The sequence below is a fragment of the Melanerpes formicivorus genome, unplaced genomic scaffold, assembly GCF_026170545.1.
Source record: "Melanerpes formicivorus ecotype bairdi unplaced genomic scaffold, bMelFor1.0.p_v2 SCAF_6, whole genome shotgun sequence".
Lineage (NCBI taxonomy): Eukaryota > Metazoa > Chordata > Aves > Piciformes > Picidae > Melanerpes > Melanerpes formicivorus.
The window spans coordinates 35,654,138-35,669,081 of record NW_027142358.1 but is presented as its reverse complement, the minus strand read 5'-3'; the positions used below and the strand labels follow the sequence as shown (position 1 = coordinate 35,669,081).

The window sequence follows — 14,944 nt, the reverse complement described above, 5'->3', positions numbered from 1 at the left end:
GGCTGGCAGCATCCCTCCTAAGGCAGCCCAGGATGCTATAAGTTGCCTTTGTGGCAAAGGCATGCTGCTGGCTTGTGTTCAAGCTTGATGTCCACCTCTGAAAAGCTGTTTCCCCTCTACCTTAATGATAAAAGAGCATGACTGACAGGCCATTCAGCTGACATTTTTCTTGGAGCTTTTCTGAAGAAAATCATGCCTCAAGTTTTAGAATGGGGCAAACGTTTTGGAAGTTTCTGAGCTTTCTCTGTTGAAAGCTTAAAAATAAGCAGCCTCTCAGTTCTGGAAAATTTCAGTCCTGATAGTTAATGTTTGGCAGAAATAAAGAAACTGGGAGTACAGCCTTAGTTACAATTTCAAATCAGCAAACAGAGTCATAGGCAATGCTCCTGACTTTTAGTTACTCTTCCTAGGGCTCTATCTTACTATGGCAGCACATTTTATTTGACATTGGTCTGAAAATCTATGAGATGCAAACATACTGAAATAGGAAAATAACCTGATTTATAAAAGCCATATTCAAATTGCTTTAACAACTATTGCTTTGTCCTAGGAAGAGTTTGAGAAATTTGTGATGTTTTTTATGAAGGCTATAGATGTTGCCATCCATGATCAAAGGTAGGCCCTACTGGTAAGATGAACTCTTTGCATCTCAGGAAACGTTACTGAATTAGATTTTCGTAGTTGTCTCAGATTTTACTGCGTGGTCTGGAAGTAGTTGTTCGGCTTTTTTTGCTATTGTGGACTTTCCTCGTGTTCTGTTACTGCCTTTCTGTAACTGCTGTGCCTGCTGCAGCGCTGTGGAAATACTGAACAGTCTGAAATAGAGGGGATGAATCAACATGTTTAAGGCTGGTGGATAACCTTTGAGTGTTTCTTCCCCTTTTATATTTATGCTCTGTAGAGAGAGAGCAACGTGTTAGCTTATTTTAAGTTGTTAGTTACTGGGTAGGGTAGAGAGGTTTCCCTTGTTCTTGTGTTGTACTTTTGCTCTCAGTTCTTAGAAGTCAGGATTGGTTCTTATCTAAAAGCACAGGAAATGTTCCTATTTTTGCTTTTTAGAAGTGTCTTAAAATGCTCTGTTTTGTTTATATAAGTCTATGAAATGCTACCTTCTTGATTCTTGTTTTTCAGATACTATTTTTTGATATATAATGCCTCGGTTCTTTACTGGCAGCTTGTGAGGCCCTATCTTAAGCCTGGGTTCCGCTATTGTCTTATTCCCAGCCTTTCTGAGATAGTTAAGGCATTAAACCAAACTGAAGAAGAAGACAGTGAATGGAGAGCAGAGCTCATGATGTATGTTTAATTACATTTTTTCATGTGGGTATTTTGTGGTCTTCTTGTACACGTGGTTTCCCCCTAAGGGAGTCCTCAGTGCTGTGTATTTCATTCGTAGCACTGTAGATGCATTTATTGTGGAGATCTTAATTTGTAACATTTTAAAGATATATAAATGTACACTTAACATAAAAGGTGCTTCATTTTAATATTTTCTTCAAGTTTAAAATTTTAGTGGCAGAAGCAGCTAGGCCCTCGGTCTGAACTGAAGTATCACAGTCATATTGGATGTAGTGTTTGAATCATTGCTTATGTGCAGCCCTTACAGTGAGGAGAAAGACAAACTACTGTTTTTCTTTAAGAACTGTTTTCTTCAGGTAAAGAAATACAACCTTTAAACAGATAAACAAAGATCTCTCTGTCCTCTGATCCTTGAAGAGACAGCCTGCTAAGGTTATGAGAACATAGTCAAGATACCTTCTAATTTCTTCTTTTGTTATGAAGTCTGACTTTACATATATTGGCCAAAGGTATCTTTCTTTTTTTCCCCTTTTGTTGACCTGTAACTGTATGTTGAAATAAAAATGTAGGAAAAAACAACGAGCAAAATAAGTATTTGTGTTGCAAATACAGCCACAAAGAATACAGAGATAAGTTGTCATCGGCAGTGATGTGGTCTTTCCGTGTCACTCGTGCTTGAATGTACAATTTGGTACTATATGGTCATCAATACAATTAGTTTGGATCAGCCTTTTTCCTTTCTCATTAGTAATTATATCCGGTTTTCTTCCCTATGAAATTAAATGCTGTCCCTGCTCATTTGGATATACTGCTTGGTCAGATGTTTTAGACTGTAAATGAAACAGGTCTTCTTTTAACCTCTCTTATGCAAAATTTAAGCTCCAAAGTTATGAAAAGGGAAAAACCAGAAACAATCAACCCAGCGCACTGCCAGTACTCTTACGCACATCTGCATTCTTACCAATTATTTTGTAATACTTTGATGATAATTGCTAATAAATGTTGTATTAACGTCCTACATGTCCTGAGTAAAACTGAGCATAAACTTTGAGCTGTCTCCACCGAGAGAAGCAGTTTTATGTTGTCCTGGTTTTACCTCTGCTGGCAGGTGAGTCCTAGCAGTCCAATTAGAACAGAGGTATTTTCTCCTTCCCCCGGCACCCCCTGTGTGGGCAAAGAGGAAAGGAGCCAGGAAAAGCCAAAATGTCAGCTGAGGACAATTTACTACTCTGTTGCAGGGATGTCAGGTTACACAAAAGAAAAACATAAAGATAAAAACCAGGGGAAAATGTACCTGTGTACACACAACTGTGAGAAACCACTCTCACCATGTGCAGACAGAAACCAGAGCAAAAAGGGACAAACCCCAGCCCAGAAACTGGGCAGAAACACAGAAATTCCAGAAAAGGAAGCACGGCAAACTATAGAATATATCACAAGTCCCATGAACCCTGGACAGCCCCTTTCCTGTCATACGCTGAGCAGGATGTGTACAATATACAATCCAGCCTACTCTGTTGCTCTGTGCCACTTCGGGGCAGGGGCAGCCCCATTCCAGCATCCCTTGTCCCTCCTAGTGGGGCCAGTCAGCTTAAACCAATACTAATGTGAAAAATTAAGAGTGACCATGTAATTTTTCAAGGTCAGGAAGCTTTTCTCAGAGGCATTTTGAGCTATCCTTTCTTTAGTGTGTAACTGATGGTTTTATTGCTCTGCAGTATTTTCTTTATAAGCTGAAACTGGAGGGAAATAAAAAATTCAGTAACGGAATATTCCAGAAGGTATGCGAAAGGTAATCTGCAATATGATGCACGCAGGGCTTTTGTACCAAACATACTTCTGAGGTATGATGAGAACAAGCAAGTGCACACAGTGCATTTCTGTTATAAAAGTAACGGCAGCATTTGTTTTTGCTTACACAGAATCCCAGAATCCCAGAGTGGTTTGGGTTGGAAGGGACCTCCAGAGGTCATCTGTATCTAAATAATAACGCTAAATAATATTATCAACAACAGCAATAATAATTATTAGTGTTTTGAGGCACTGAGTGCTTGTGCTGCATTTATGAGTGGTATCGTGAATATAAAGCATCTCTTGAAAAAAAAGCAGATAACAGTTATTTCAGAAGGCATGAATAAATATTGAGTACAAACGTTTCTTTGATCTGCAGAAATTTACTGGAGTGTTTCCTCGACGCTTCAAAACTGAAAGACGCAAAAGAGTTTTCATCTGCCGCAGCAACCTTCATTAAAGAAAATGTTCCAGATAAATATTCTCAACTATTTTCTCTAATGGTAAACCATTTTAAACTTCCAATAGGACAGGAGCCTCCTCTGTGTTTCACAGGAGCACAGTTATAATTGTTAGGCGTTGTTTCCTTCATTAAAGTTTCGTGAGCTGCCAAATGATCCAGCAGACACACAGAGATTTTTGCAGCCTCTATGTTTTTTATACTGTAAGCTAAAGTCCTGTCTAACTTTAATAGGATGTGCTCTGCTCCATTTTAATACAATGTGCTATCCTCAGGATAACTGTTGTTTACCCTGACAGTTCTCTTTGGGAATAATGATTGTTAAAACAGGAGGTATGATGGGTGCAGCTTAACCTGCCATATACTCTTGAGGACATATTTAGCATCTGTTGACTTCTCATGCTGATAATGATAACATGACCCTATGTGAACCCTATAAATAGTTCTGGCAATCAGAGCATAAGGCAGTAGGTCACATTCCTCACGTGTCCTTAGTTTAGGAAATAAGAGTGCAGATGAATGTTGCAAAAGCAGAATAGGCAACTAAAACTTGGAAGTTGGGAGCAGTCATACTTTCTTCCATTTTGCTGCAATGCCTATGTGTTTTGTTTGTTCACTCCCAATCACTGCATTTCAAGAGCATATATTTATAATATAAAGTAATTCAACATTTGAATTAAGACAACCAATATACAACCTTCCAGAGGTGCAATGTTAATGCAGCAATAACGTTCAGGCAAACTCAGGGTGACTTCTGTATTTTTTAGAGGCAGTATTGAGCAAAGCTATGTAGTTCTAAAGTTACACTTGGGGCCTGTGTCTCGGCAGGGCTACACAAGTGTGACCCAGAGTGTTGAGTGCTTCAGAAACAGCATACTGCAATCCTGCAAAACTGTTCTGCTGCAGCTGAAGTAATCAGTACTGATTGCTGTGGGCAATCAGTGTGAGAAGAAAGGATGTCCCCACGTTTGATGTGTAACTCTATAGTTAACTTGAAATAACTAGAGTTTATTGTAATTTGTTGATAATATTTTTTGCTGTGTGCAATTTATAGTCATGGATCAGTTTGAACAGGTCTCATTTCTCGTAGCTGGATGAGACGATTTAAGAATAAGCACCGTCAAAAGGTGTTAAAAATGCATTTGTTAGAATTTCAACTTGGATGTTAGTTCCACAGTTAGATTTCTGCTAATATTTCTGGTCCTCACTAGGTGAAGATCAATATATCTCTACTAGGTAATCTTTATGGTATCTATGCTGGCCAACACAGGTTGTTGTAGTCGCCTCATTGGCCTCAAAGTTTGTGAAAAAGCCTACAGTCAACTTATGTGCTTTATTGTAGCCCTCTAAATTGTCTGTCCTTTGCTCACTTACTTCATCAATCAATAATTAAATGTTTATTTTATAGGTGTATCACAAACTAATGGATGTTTCCCAGGTAGAGAAGGAAATACAACATTCTATCCGTTTTTCAGTTATTTATAAAATGCAGACATTAAAATCGTAAGTATTAAAAAGCCCTCTTGAGCCTCCACTTAGTTGCTTGATATTACAGAGGCAGGGTCCGGCTCTGGTGTGCTGCATGTCAGCAGGAAAATCACCTGCAAAATGTGGTTTCTCAAAAGGAAAACTATAATGACAGACCTGCCTAGAGACCAGCCTCAGCTACAAAGTGAGACAGTTCTTAGGGAACGTAGTACAGATATTACTGGGTGAAAGAAGTTAAGAGATTGAAAGACGGTTTTGTATCCCACGGATTGCAGTGTGGTACGCAGGCCATGTATGACAAAGTAAAGAAGAAGTGGGGAAATTACAAGGATAGGAAGCTTATTACTTTCTTATCTTTTTAAAGGCATAAAATAGTTTCGAAAATCAGACTTCATAAAAAAAGTTAATTTAGTGTTTTTCCAATGTCTCAACACTTCCCCATTTTAAAAGTGTAAGTTATTATAGTAGATTAGCATGTGTTGCCATTATAGGAAAGGAGGTCTGCACACCATTATTCTTTGCTTCTGGAATGAAACTTGCTGTCTGAAATATTAATCATGTGGAATGTTCTACTCAGTATCTGTCTGTCTCTGAGTAACTTGGCATACTGAAGTAGGTCTTGTTGACTTGATTTGTAATTTGTTTTTAATCTGCCTTTTAAAAATCGAGGTGTCCTGCTGATAGATCGGACTTGGAGACACCCATTCTAAAGTTAGGAGAGTTCTTTCACATTTTCAATATTTATTGTGATGAATTCTGATCAATTTCTGATTGCAGGCAGTGGGACACAAATGAGTTTCCAAGTGATGCCACTGAAAATCTGAATTCCTTGTATGTACTTCTGAAACAATACGAGGTACCTCCAGCATCTGTTCTCAGACTGAAGTGAGTTTTACTTGTCATGGATCTATGAAAGTTGATGCTGCTTCCACTGAAATCTCTGCATATTCCCACTGACCTTGAAGAGAGTGAACTTGTACTTAGTTGTGATAGTTTGTGTTGGGGTAACACTTAGGTCCTGTTAGTGAACTTTTCATGAAGAAACCATGACTGAATATCTTCCATAGCCCTTTCTTGGTGATGAGATTTTTTAAAGGTATTGGAATTGACAAGTCCTTTTCAGACTTTAGTTCATTTTTAGTTTTTCTTGGAGCCCTTCTCAATTCTTCAGCATAATCTTGAAATACAGATTAAACTGAGCTCTATTCCAGCAGTTACATCACAGCTGATACACGTGGAAGTAGTACTGTGTTTTTACTTGCAAGGTCAGTCTTCTGTGATGATAGTCAGATGTCTCAGGCTTGTCCTGACCCAGGCAGACCCTAGGCTCCTTCTGTCATTTGTGGGGATCTAAACGTTTACAACAGTCTCCAACTGTGTGTGTTCTGTTCTTTGTTCCTAAATAACCAACCAATGCATTTGCTTGTTGTGTGTGCCAGCTGACTGCACTGGATTTACCCACTACCCACAATCTTTGTTATTTCACCCTCTTTGTGCTGCCTACCTTTAATTCTGTACTCTTCAGTTCTTAGGAAAGGTTGGTGCATGACTGCAGTAGAACTATATCCTCCATGGACAGAGGAACTCCTGTATTTTTTCATGTGACCCAAGTGTTTCTGTAAGCATTAACAGCATAATATTTTTTTTAACATTCAAAAGAAGTTCAAGGTTTTCAGATACATCGCACAAAGTTACTTTCATATGGTGCTTTCCTAATTCCATAAAAGACCAATAGCAGAGTTTCTGAAGTGGTGTTTTTCTGTTTTTAAAGGATTCCTTTGATTCTGGAACTAGCTCATTTTTGTGTGAAAGTAAATTGCTTGAAGCTTGCCTGTGATTGTATTCTGGATTTGAAGAGAGCTGAGATTACTGTAAGTATTGGTTTATATTAATTATGGTTGGATTTATTTTTTCAAAAGCATTTCCCCTTCCCCCATTGTGATTATACTTCAGAAATAGTACTGATGGTGCTGGGATCTTCTGTCCGTGTCTGTATTGCTTATGTAACTGTTAATACAAACAATTACTTGAATAAGTGATCAGGGCCAGGCTGTCCCAATGTGCCGGGAGACAAGCCAGCGAGGGAGACAGCTGCACTGCATGTGCAAGGAGCTTCTAAAGGAATTAAGGGGGAAAAAAAGAGGGTGCATCACCTTTGGAAAAAAGGAGAGATATCCCAGGAAGGGTTTAAGGATGTTGCTAGGTCATGCAGGAAAAAGAGAGGCAAAAGCCCATTTAGAACTTAGTCTGGCCACTGCTGTAAAGGAGAAGAAAGAGTTTCTATAAATACATTAATGGCAAAAGAAGAGGCAAGGACTCTAGTGGATGCAGAGTGGACTATAGTAACAAAAGATGAGGAAAAGGCAGAGGTATTTATTACCTTCTTTGTCTCAACCTTCAATAGTGGGACAGGTTGTCTTCAGGACAAGTGGCCTTCTGAGCTGCCAGACGGAGCCAGGGACCATATAGTGCCCCTGTAATCCAGGAGGAAGCAGTAAGGGACCTGCTGACACACTTGGATCCTCTTCCTTCACTTAAAAGATGAATCCTTTAATAAAATTGATGAACAAGAATCCACTAGAACTGAAATTAAATTACAGTATGGGAAAACCCAAATGTGTACTGGTTTCCTTACTGTTTGTCTGGCAACAAACAACTTGAAAAATCCTGTTGAAGTTATTTTGCAGCTTCAGCTCAGTAGAAAGTGACTTCTGTTCAAATGAGAAATGTTACCCCCTTTCTGTTGTTTCCATAACTAGTATTGTGGGGTTTTCAGGGAGAAGGTATTGTGCTGTATTGCTGAATTTTCATGGGTTTAATCTTAACATTATTTTAATTATTAATATTAGAATTTTGTATATTAATACCTCATAGGACCAAGGGAAACTTATTGAAATACAGTGCCTGGAAAGTGAATATGAAATTAAAAAAATGGACACCAGAACTATGACTTACACCAAGGGAGCTGTTGAGGTAAGTTGTTTAACTTTGAGAGAAAAGTTTCAATTTGTTAAACATGGACAACTGCATTGGACTTAGGTGTCTTCATTATGTTATGCTGATCAGGAACTCCTGTAAACCTCTATATATTCCTTCTGCTTGGGCTGCCAATACGAAAACACCAAAAGTAAAGAGGGCTTGGATATTCCTCCCTTAGGACTCCTGTTTGGCTGCAAAGGTTCACAATGTGCTGCTTTCTAGAGTAAAGATGGTAGCATTGAGGCATGTGAGGGCAATGCTCTCTTGTTTTCCTGTTTGACCTTGATGGGAAGCGGTTTCATAGGGTATCTCAAGCTGGAAGGGACCCACAAGGATCACTGAATCCAGCTCAGGTATTATTGCAGGGTAATCTCATACAAATCCAGGGAAACAGAGATTATTCCTGTTAGATTGTCATGCTGGGCAGGATTTTCTGATTTCTGTAGTCAGTTGATTCGGTTATCATTCAGATCATCAAAAGCAGAAGCCTGAGTTGTTAATTCTATCAGTAGGGTCAGTAGATGCTTACAAGGAGCATCCCTGAAGGGAGGTTGTAGCCAGGTGGGAGCTGGTCTCTTCTCCCAGACAACCAGCACCAGAACAAGAGGACACAGTCTCAAGCTGCACCAGGGGAGGATCAGACTGGATGTTAGGAGGAAATTCTACACAGAGAGAGTGATTGCCCGTTGGAATGGGCTGCCTGGGGAGGTGGTGGAGTCACCATCATTGGAGGTGTTCAGGAGGAGACTTGACAGGGTGCTTGGTGCCATGGGTTAGTTGTTTAGGTGGTGTTGGATGATAGGTTGGACACGCTGATCTTGAAGGTCTCCTCCAACCTGTTCTGTTCTGTTCTGTTCTGTTCTGTTCTGTTCTATTCTATTCTATTCTATTCTATTCTTACTCCATTCCATTCCATTCCAGCACAACTAGCACAGGCACCTAATACTCCTATGCTTGTAGGAATGTGCATTGTGGAAGTGCATAGCGCCAGTGCACCTGACTGTTGTTAATCTGGAGTTCAGCAATTCCATTCACCTTCAGAAAAAAATCATTATTTACTCATAATACAAAATTAGTAATAGATAATAATGAAAAAAGAGGATATGGAGACATTTAGGTATTTATAAGTATTCCAGCCACAGTGTGTGCAGTTGGAGAGGTTTTTGTCCAGATTTTTTTCTTTTCTTTCTTTTATCGCATAACTAAATAATTAATGCATGCCCGTTATGCAGGTGAGGATTTGCTTTTAGATTAAATAGGAACTGTAATGGGTTGGGGCAAACCCCCTCCCCACCACGCGCGGAAATGACGACTCAGGCAAACGGATTGCAAAAGTGATGGAAAGTTTAAATAGAGAACAGTGAGTGTGTACAGAGAACTAGAAACACAGTGACAAGAGAGACCCCAAAACAGACCCAGAAAGATTCCATCCCCACCTGAGGGTGCACCCAAACCCCCAGGGCTCCTCCTTCCCCCCCCACCAGCTAGGCTAGTCTCGGCTGGCCAGATCTGAGACTGCCCATCCCCCTGTGGCCTTGGGCCTAATCAGGCCCATGGCCGGGAGATCTCTCCCCCAGTTACCGGGTGTCAAAGAGGAAGGAAAGAGGAAGTGCCAGACCCCGCCATAAAACTTATAGTGGTGCAAGGGATCATGGTAGGAAATAACCTAATGTCCTGTGTCCAGCCACTGGGCTGGACTTCTGGACACAGAAAACACCCCTGTAGCAGAGGGCACCCAGCCCAGACTACGACAGGAACCAAATTAAATTGACAAATCCCATTCATAATATTGTTTTTTTTTCTTCTATACTTCATTTGTAGCTTATTGTACAAAAAAACCCAACCAAAACCTCCCCTCTCTCACATCAGAGAGACTTCTGCCTGAAATATGTACTGGCTGCACGGAGTGCCTAAAAGAAACATTCCTTACTTATCAATGCCTGTTTTTTTAAACCCAGCTTTTATTAAGAAACAATGTTAAAAAATAAATTACTTAAAAATTGGAATATTTGCTAAGTCTGCTGCCAAGGGACAGCCTTCTGTTGGAAGCACACCTAAGGTTAAAAACTGGAGGAACATGTAGGAAATTTTAGCACTGTGTGCTAATTAGTTTTTCGTTTGTGTAGGCTCGGCTGGAAGTGATAAAAGCCCTGGGGTTAGCCCTAAAACGTGCAGTTCAGTTGGGAGATGCTGGTGTGATTCAGGTGGTTTGTGCAACCCAGTGGAATCTGTGCCTGCCGCTGCTACAGCACAATTTGCGTCAGTGTGTGCGGGCACCCTTGGCGGCGGTGGCTGGTGTGCTCGAAGCCATTGACAGGTAATGTTCACTGCTTCCTTATAGAGGGCTGGTGACCGAGCATAAGCCTTGTGTAAGAGTCAAGCTTTGTCACCTTTGAGAGTTTGCCACTAGCTTTTAATAAATTGGTGTCTGTGTATGGCGTGCATTTCCTTGTTAACTATTTCAATACAGGCTCCTTTCAGGCAGAAGCTCACACTGTTTAATGGCCTGTTTCTTAGGAACTGAAAAATACTATGGCTAACCAAAGTGAGGTGAGGAAATTCCAAAGCTGCAGTATGAGTAAATGTGTTGTAGTGTGATTTAGATTCTGGTACTCCCTTCAATTTCAATGAAAAACATACAATTAGAAAAGGACTTCTAAGCCCATTATGGCTTGGTTATTATGTATGGAATAAGACACTTCTTGCAGGGTACTGTTACTGCATCTTCGGGGAGGCTTTCGAACTGGAAAGTCCAATGTGTTAAGAAAATGTGTAGTGGTTTTTAGATGTATTCTTCTGTTTGCTGTTCTGCTGCACAGAAGCACCTGCGTAGCTTTGACTTTTCATTAGGGTGGAACAAGTAAACCTGAGTATGTTCTACTTAGTTAAATGTGGACTTGCAGGTAGGCCAGCTGCTAAGAACAGAGATGGTAACTTGGGTGGCAGCGCTGGCTGTAATGGACAGGTCCGTCCTTTGAGCAGACCAGGAAGTGGTTTCTGGTCAAAGTGTTACAGAGGCAAGTGAGGAATATATTTTCAGTGTTTCTTAAAGGGCTAGGTTTTTATCTGCATAAAGGGGAAAGGAAAGCCTGAAGAAGCAGTCATGCACCTGTACAAAAACTCTCTTGTGTTGCTGTACTGTTATTCAAGCAGTTGAGAGCATGCTATCAGCATGTGTGGCTGATGTGTAAGCTAAAGGTCAGTCATGGCACTTTTTCTCTGAGCTAGTCTGCAAGCTGTGCTGCTTCCTCGTGGCTGTCTTTTCTTGTGGAGAGTTAATGAAAGTAAGTGCAGTTAAATTTTTGAAGCCATTTCATTCAAAGGGCATAATAGTGAAAATGAGAGACAAGTCAGTTAAAAAGGGAATACCTGTTTCCATACTGGAGTCTCTCTTGATTGCTGGGTAGTTTTTAGGTCTAAGAATTTTAGTGTGCTTGATTGGAACATTTTACGCTACATTCAAAAATCTCAATTCACGTTCCTTAGCACGCTGGTTTTGTTGCGGTGCCAAGTTCATATGGAAATAGCTCGCATTGAAGAAGATGGGGACAGAATAGAGGCTGCTGTGGAGCACTTGCAAAAGGCTATGCATCTAGACAAGAAGGGGCATCACCAGGAGTACCTGAGACTGACTTTTAACCGCCTGCATTTGTGCACTGTGCTGCATAAGTCACCTGAGCGTCCAGAGGATCGGGCAGCAGTGCTGATTGAACAGGTAATCACTGAGAATAAGATCAGTAGCTGAAGCAGATTTGCTTACTAAATTCTGTCAGAGGAAAGGCAGTGGTTTAGTAGAACTGTCTAATAGCAAAGCCATCACCAGCTTGCTTTCCACAAATTGGCATTGGTTGGTTGCCTTGAAAAACTCTGTGAATTCTTTGTGGTGATCAAGGATGTTTTCCCAGTTATGTTCAAACCTTATTTCTTGGGGGAAAGGGGAAGTGATTCAGTTGCAAAAACATCAGCAAAAAAGAAACCTTAATCATCAACAGTTAAGATTTCATTGCATGTTTTAGTTAATCAGCAGTGGCCAAAGAGCTGGAGAAGTGGGCCAGTGTGAGCTTCAAGAAGGTCAGGGTCCCACACATGGGTCAGGTCAATCCCTGATATCAATAAAGCCTGGCATATGAAGGGGATTAGAGCAGCCCTGTGGAGGATGACCTGGAGGTTCTGGTGGGTACAAAGCTGGGCATGAGTGAGCACCATGTGCTCCCGGCCCTGAACCAACTGTGACCTGGGCTGAACCCAGGAGTGCCGGCAGCAGATGGAGGGAGGGAATCCCTCCCATCTGCTCCACTCTGCTGAGAGCCCACCTGCAGTGCTGTGTCTGATCTGCATTCTGATGCATTTAGAAAATGAGTTATATAAATGGGAATGCATTTAAAATGAACCTTAGACCAATTGGTTCTTTTTTTTAAGTAGGCTAAAACGGGGGGAGAGCAGAGGGATAGCGTGCGAAAAAGGAGGGCCCTTCTGGTGAATGCTGGTCGTGCATTAGCTCCTGATTCATTTCATATCGTCCTTGACAGTGAGAATGAAGTTAAAGGTAAGGGTACATATGTGAATTGAAAAGTAAGTTCACTCAACTTTAACTGCTTTGCACTCTTACAGGTTGGAGATAATGTCTTGTGGCATGATGTAGAGAGTATTGCAATACAAATGCGGAATTCCATGACAGAGCTCCTGTTGACTTCGTTAGGGATCTAAGATTTATGTTGTGATACTGGGAGAGGAAAGGTTGCTGTTTTTCCCTTTGATTTCATCTGAATCTTGCTGTTGTGCTGTAGTGTACTGTATGCTGGCCTGGTGGAGGGTTATTCAGGTTGATTGGGTTGGTTTGGGAAAGCTTTAAGTACTGACAAAAGAGCTGGATTTCAAGTGTCTCAGAAAGTATTGGTGAATTTCATGGCATACCTTTCATGTGGATTTTTATGTCTCTAATGTTTTCAAATTAACTTAAATTCTTTTCTTCTTTGCTAAGTTTCCTCAGGTAAAAGTGGGAGTCAAATAAGCTACCTCTGTGCAAAAGCACAGCATCATATTAAAAGTATAGAGAAAGCTGATGAACATTTGAAATACGTCGGAGGTGAAAATGAGGGAGAGAGGTAATTACTATAGACGAGAAGTTTCCCTTTCTTCTTGTGTGTAAGTCTCTAATGGGAAAGTTTCCTAATGCAGCTGTTAAGTTACTTGATGACACCTTGTAAGAAGCTTCAGCTAGACCTGGCACAGCAATTAAGCATGAGTTTAACTTTGAAAAGTTCCACTGGTTCATGTGCTGTGCTTAATGGGTAGTATCCTGCTTCTAATCCTTTCTCTCACACCCCCCGCCTCACCTCACCTATTCTGTTGACAAGAGCTGAACACACAGTATAACGAGTGGATGAAGATTGGAAGAGTGAGTAACTCGATGCATAGCTGAAACGTTGCCAAAGTGTCATTTTAGGCTCTTGTGTCGCATCGCCTCCTACAAATGTTTGTGACCAAAAGTGAAAATCACAGGCCTTCTTTTGACTGTTTGCATATCATTTTATCATTCTTCATTTAAAAGAAAGTGTTTCCTTTTTGTTGCTGCACTGAAATTTAAGCTGTTTTCTAAAAAATTCTAAGTCCAAACTTGTTTTCAGGACTTACTCTGAAATTCTCCACACCAGTTGGGAAATGCTCATTTAGTTTATTATGTAAGAAGGATTGTGTCACCCATTCTGCAATGTCGGTATACTGCTGTCCAAAACAAGACTCATTGCTATGCTGAATGGATTTCTTTCTGTATTAGTAAAGAATGAAGTACTAGTGTAGTCTTTGCTGCTGCTGAAGTCTCACTCTTTCTGTGTGCTTTTCCTTTGGCAGAGTTACACTTTGGGCATATCTAGCAAAAGCTGCACGTAAAGGGGAAGTGTGGGACGTCTGCCGTACAGCCTGCAGGTTTTGCCTCTTGTATGAGGAGGCTTTGCTTAGGAAGGTAACAAAGCCTAAAAAAAGTAAGAGAATTAATTATTTTGGATGTTGTAAAAGGAACTTTTTCCTAAGTTATTACAGTTACTCAAAGGGGCCAGCCAATATTCTTATTGTTTTCTTCCCTCCCATTCCCAAGTTCTCTGAGGCTCTGCTCTGTCACTGCAGAATGGATACAGAAATCAGTTAGAAGGTTTTCTTCTTGAAACCATGCTCTGCCTTCAGGAGTGTTTCTCTAGTGCTAAACAAAAGTACTTACAAGAAATGTATCTAGGGGTTTTTGTGTAACATTTCATAACACTCACCTTAAATATGTGAAATTCTAGTATACACCTCTTTTTCTCTAGCTAGTGTTAATTAAATTTAGATACTGGAATATGTAGGTATGGTTTAAAGTATTAGACAAAAACTGATAAAGTTAGATCAAAGAGTATTGAACTGGGTAGCTTGAACACAGCCTCTGGTTCAGGTGACTGCTTGGATGAAGAGTCTGAAAACTATGAAGATAGGCCAGGAAAAAATGTAGCTTTGTGCCTGCTACTTTTTATACATTTTCTCGAGCACCCACTATTGGCCAACAGTGTAGAGGGAGCCCACTGTGACAGGTTTCATGCTCTTACTTTTGTGTTTATATTAAAGTAATATTGGTCCTGTCTCTTCATTACTAAACCAAACAAAAATAATGCTATTTTTCTCTTTATTGATGAATATGCTGCCAGAAAGTCAGCCCCATCCATGATTTAAACATACTAAGATGCTAGCCACTATGTAATGTTCAGCACTTCACTTTCATTGAAGCAATAAAGTTGAACTAGAGGCCACTTGTTATATTAGTATTAATGTAATTTCTGGGCTGGAGCAAGTTACTTGCTGTAAGTATTGATGTTTATGCACAAAAGTAGCAATATCACAGGCAACCAGTACCTCAGCGGTGCTTCAGAAGGTTTTGATTCCAATATATTGCAGTGAGGA

The 14,944-nt window shown here is 40.4% G+C and overlaps 1 protein-coding gene across 1 annotated transcript in view; it reads left to right on the top strand.

The window, feature by feature from the left end:
- CFAP46 (cilia and flagella associated protein 46) overlaps window positions 1–14,944 on the top strand; it is a 66,350-nt gene that overhangs the window by 3,585 nt on the left and 47,821 nt on the right. The window contains exons 4-15 of the mRNA XM_068140474.1: window positions 551–615; window positions 1,132–1,296; window positions 3,470–3,593; window positions 4,959–5,053; window positions 5,816–5,923; window positions 6,810–6,909; window positions 7,913–8,011; window positions 10,144–10,334; window positions 11,504–11,732; window positions 12,440–12,563; window positions 12,999–13,122; window positions 13,868–13,998. Coding sequence (XP_067996575.1) covers window positions 551–615; window positions 1,132–1,296; window positions 3,470–3,593; window positions 4,959–5,053; window positions 5,816–5,923; window positions 6,810–6,909; window positions 7,913–8,011; window positions 10,144–10,334; window positions 11,504–11,732; window positions 12,440–12,563; window positions 12,999–13,122; window positions 13,868–13,998 — 1,555 coding nt within the window. The remainder of the gene's footprint in view (window positions 1–550; window positions 616–1,131; window positions 1,297–3,469; window positions 3,594–4,958; window positions 5,054–5,815; window positions 5,924–6,809; window positions 6,910–7,912; window positions 8,012–10,143; window positions 10,335–11,503; window positions 11,733–12,439; window positions 12,564–12,998; window positions 13,123–13,867; window positions 13,999–14,944) is intronic.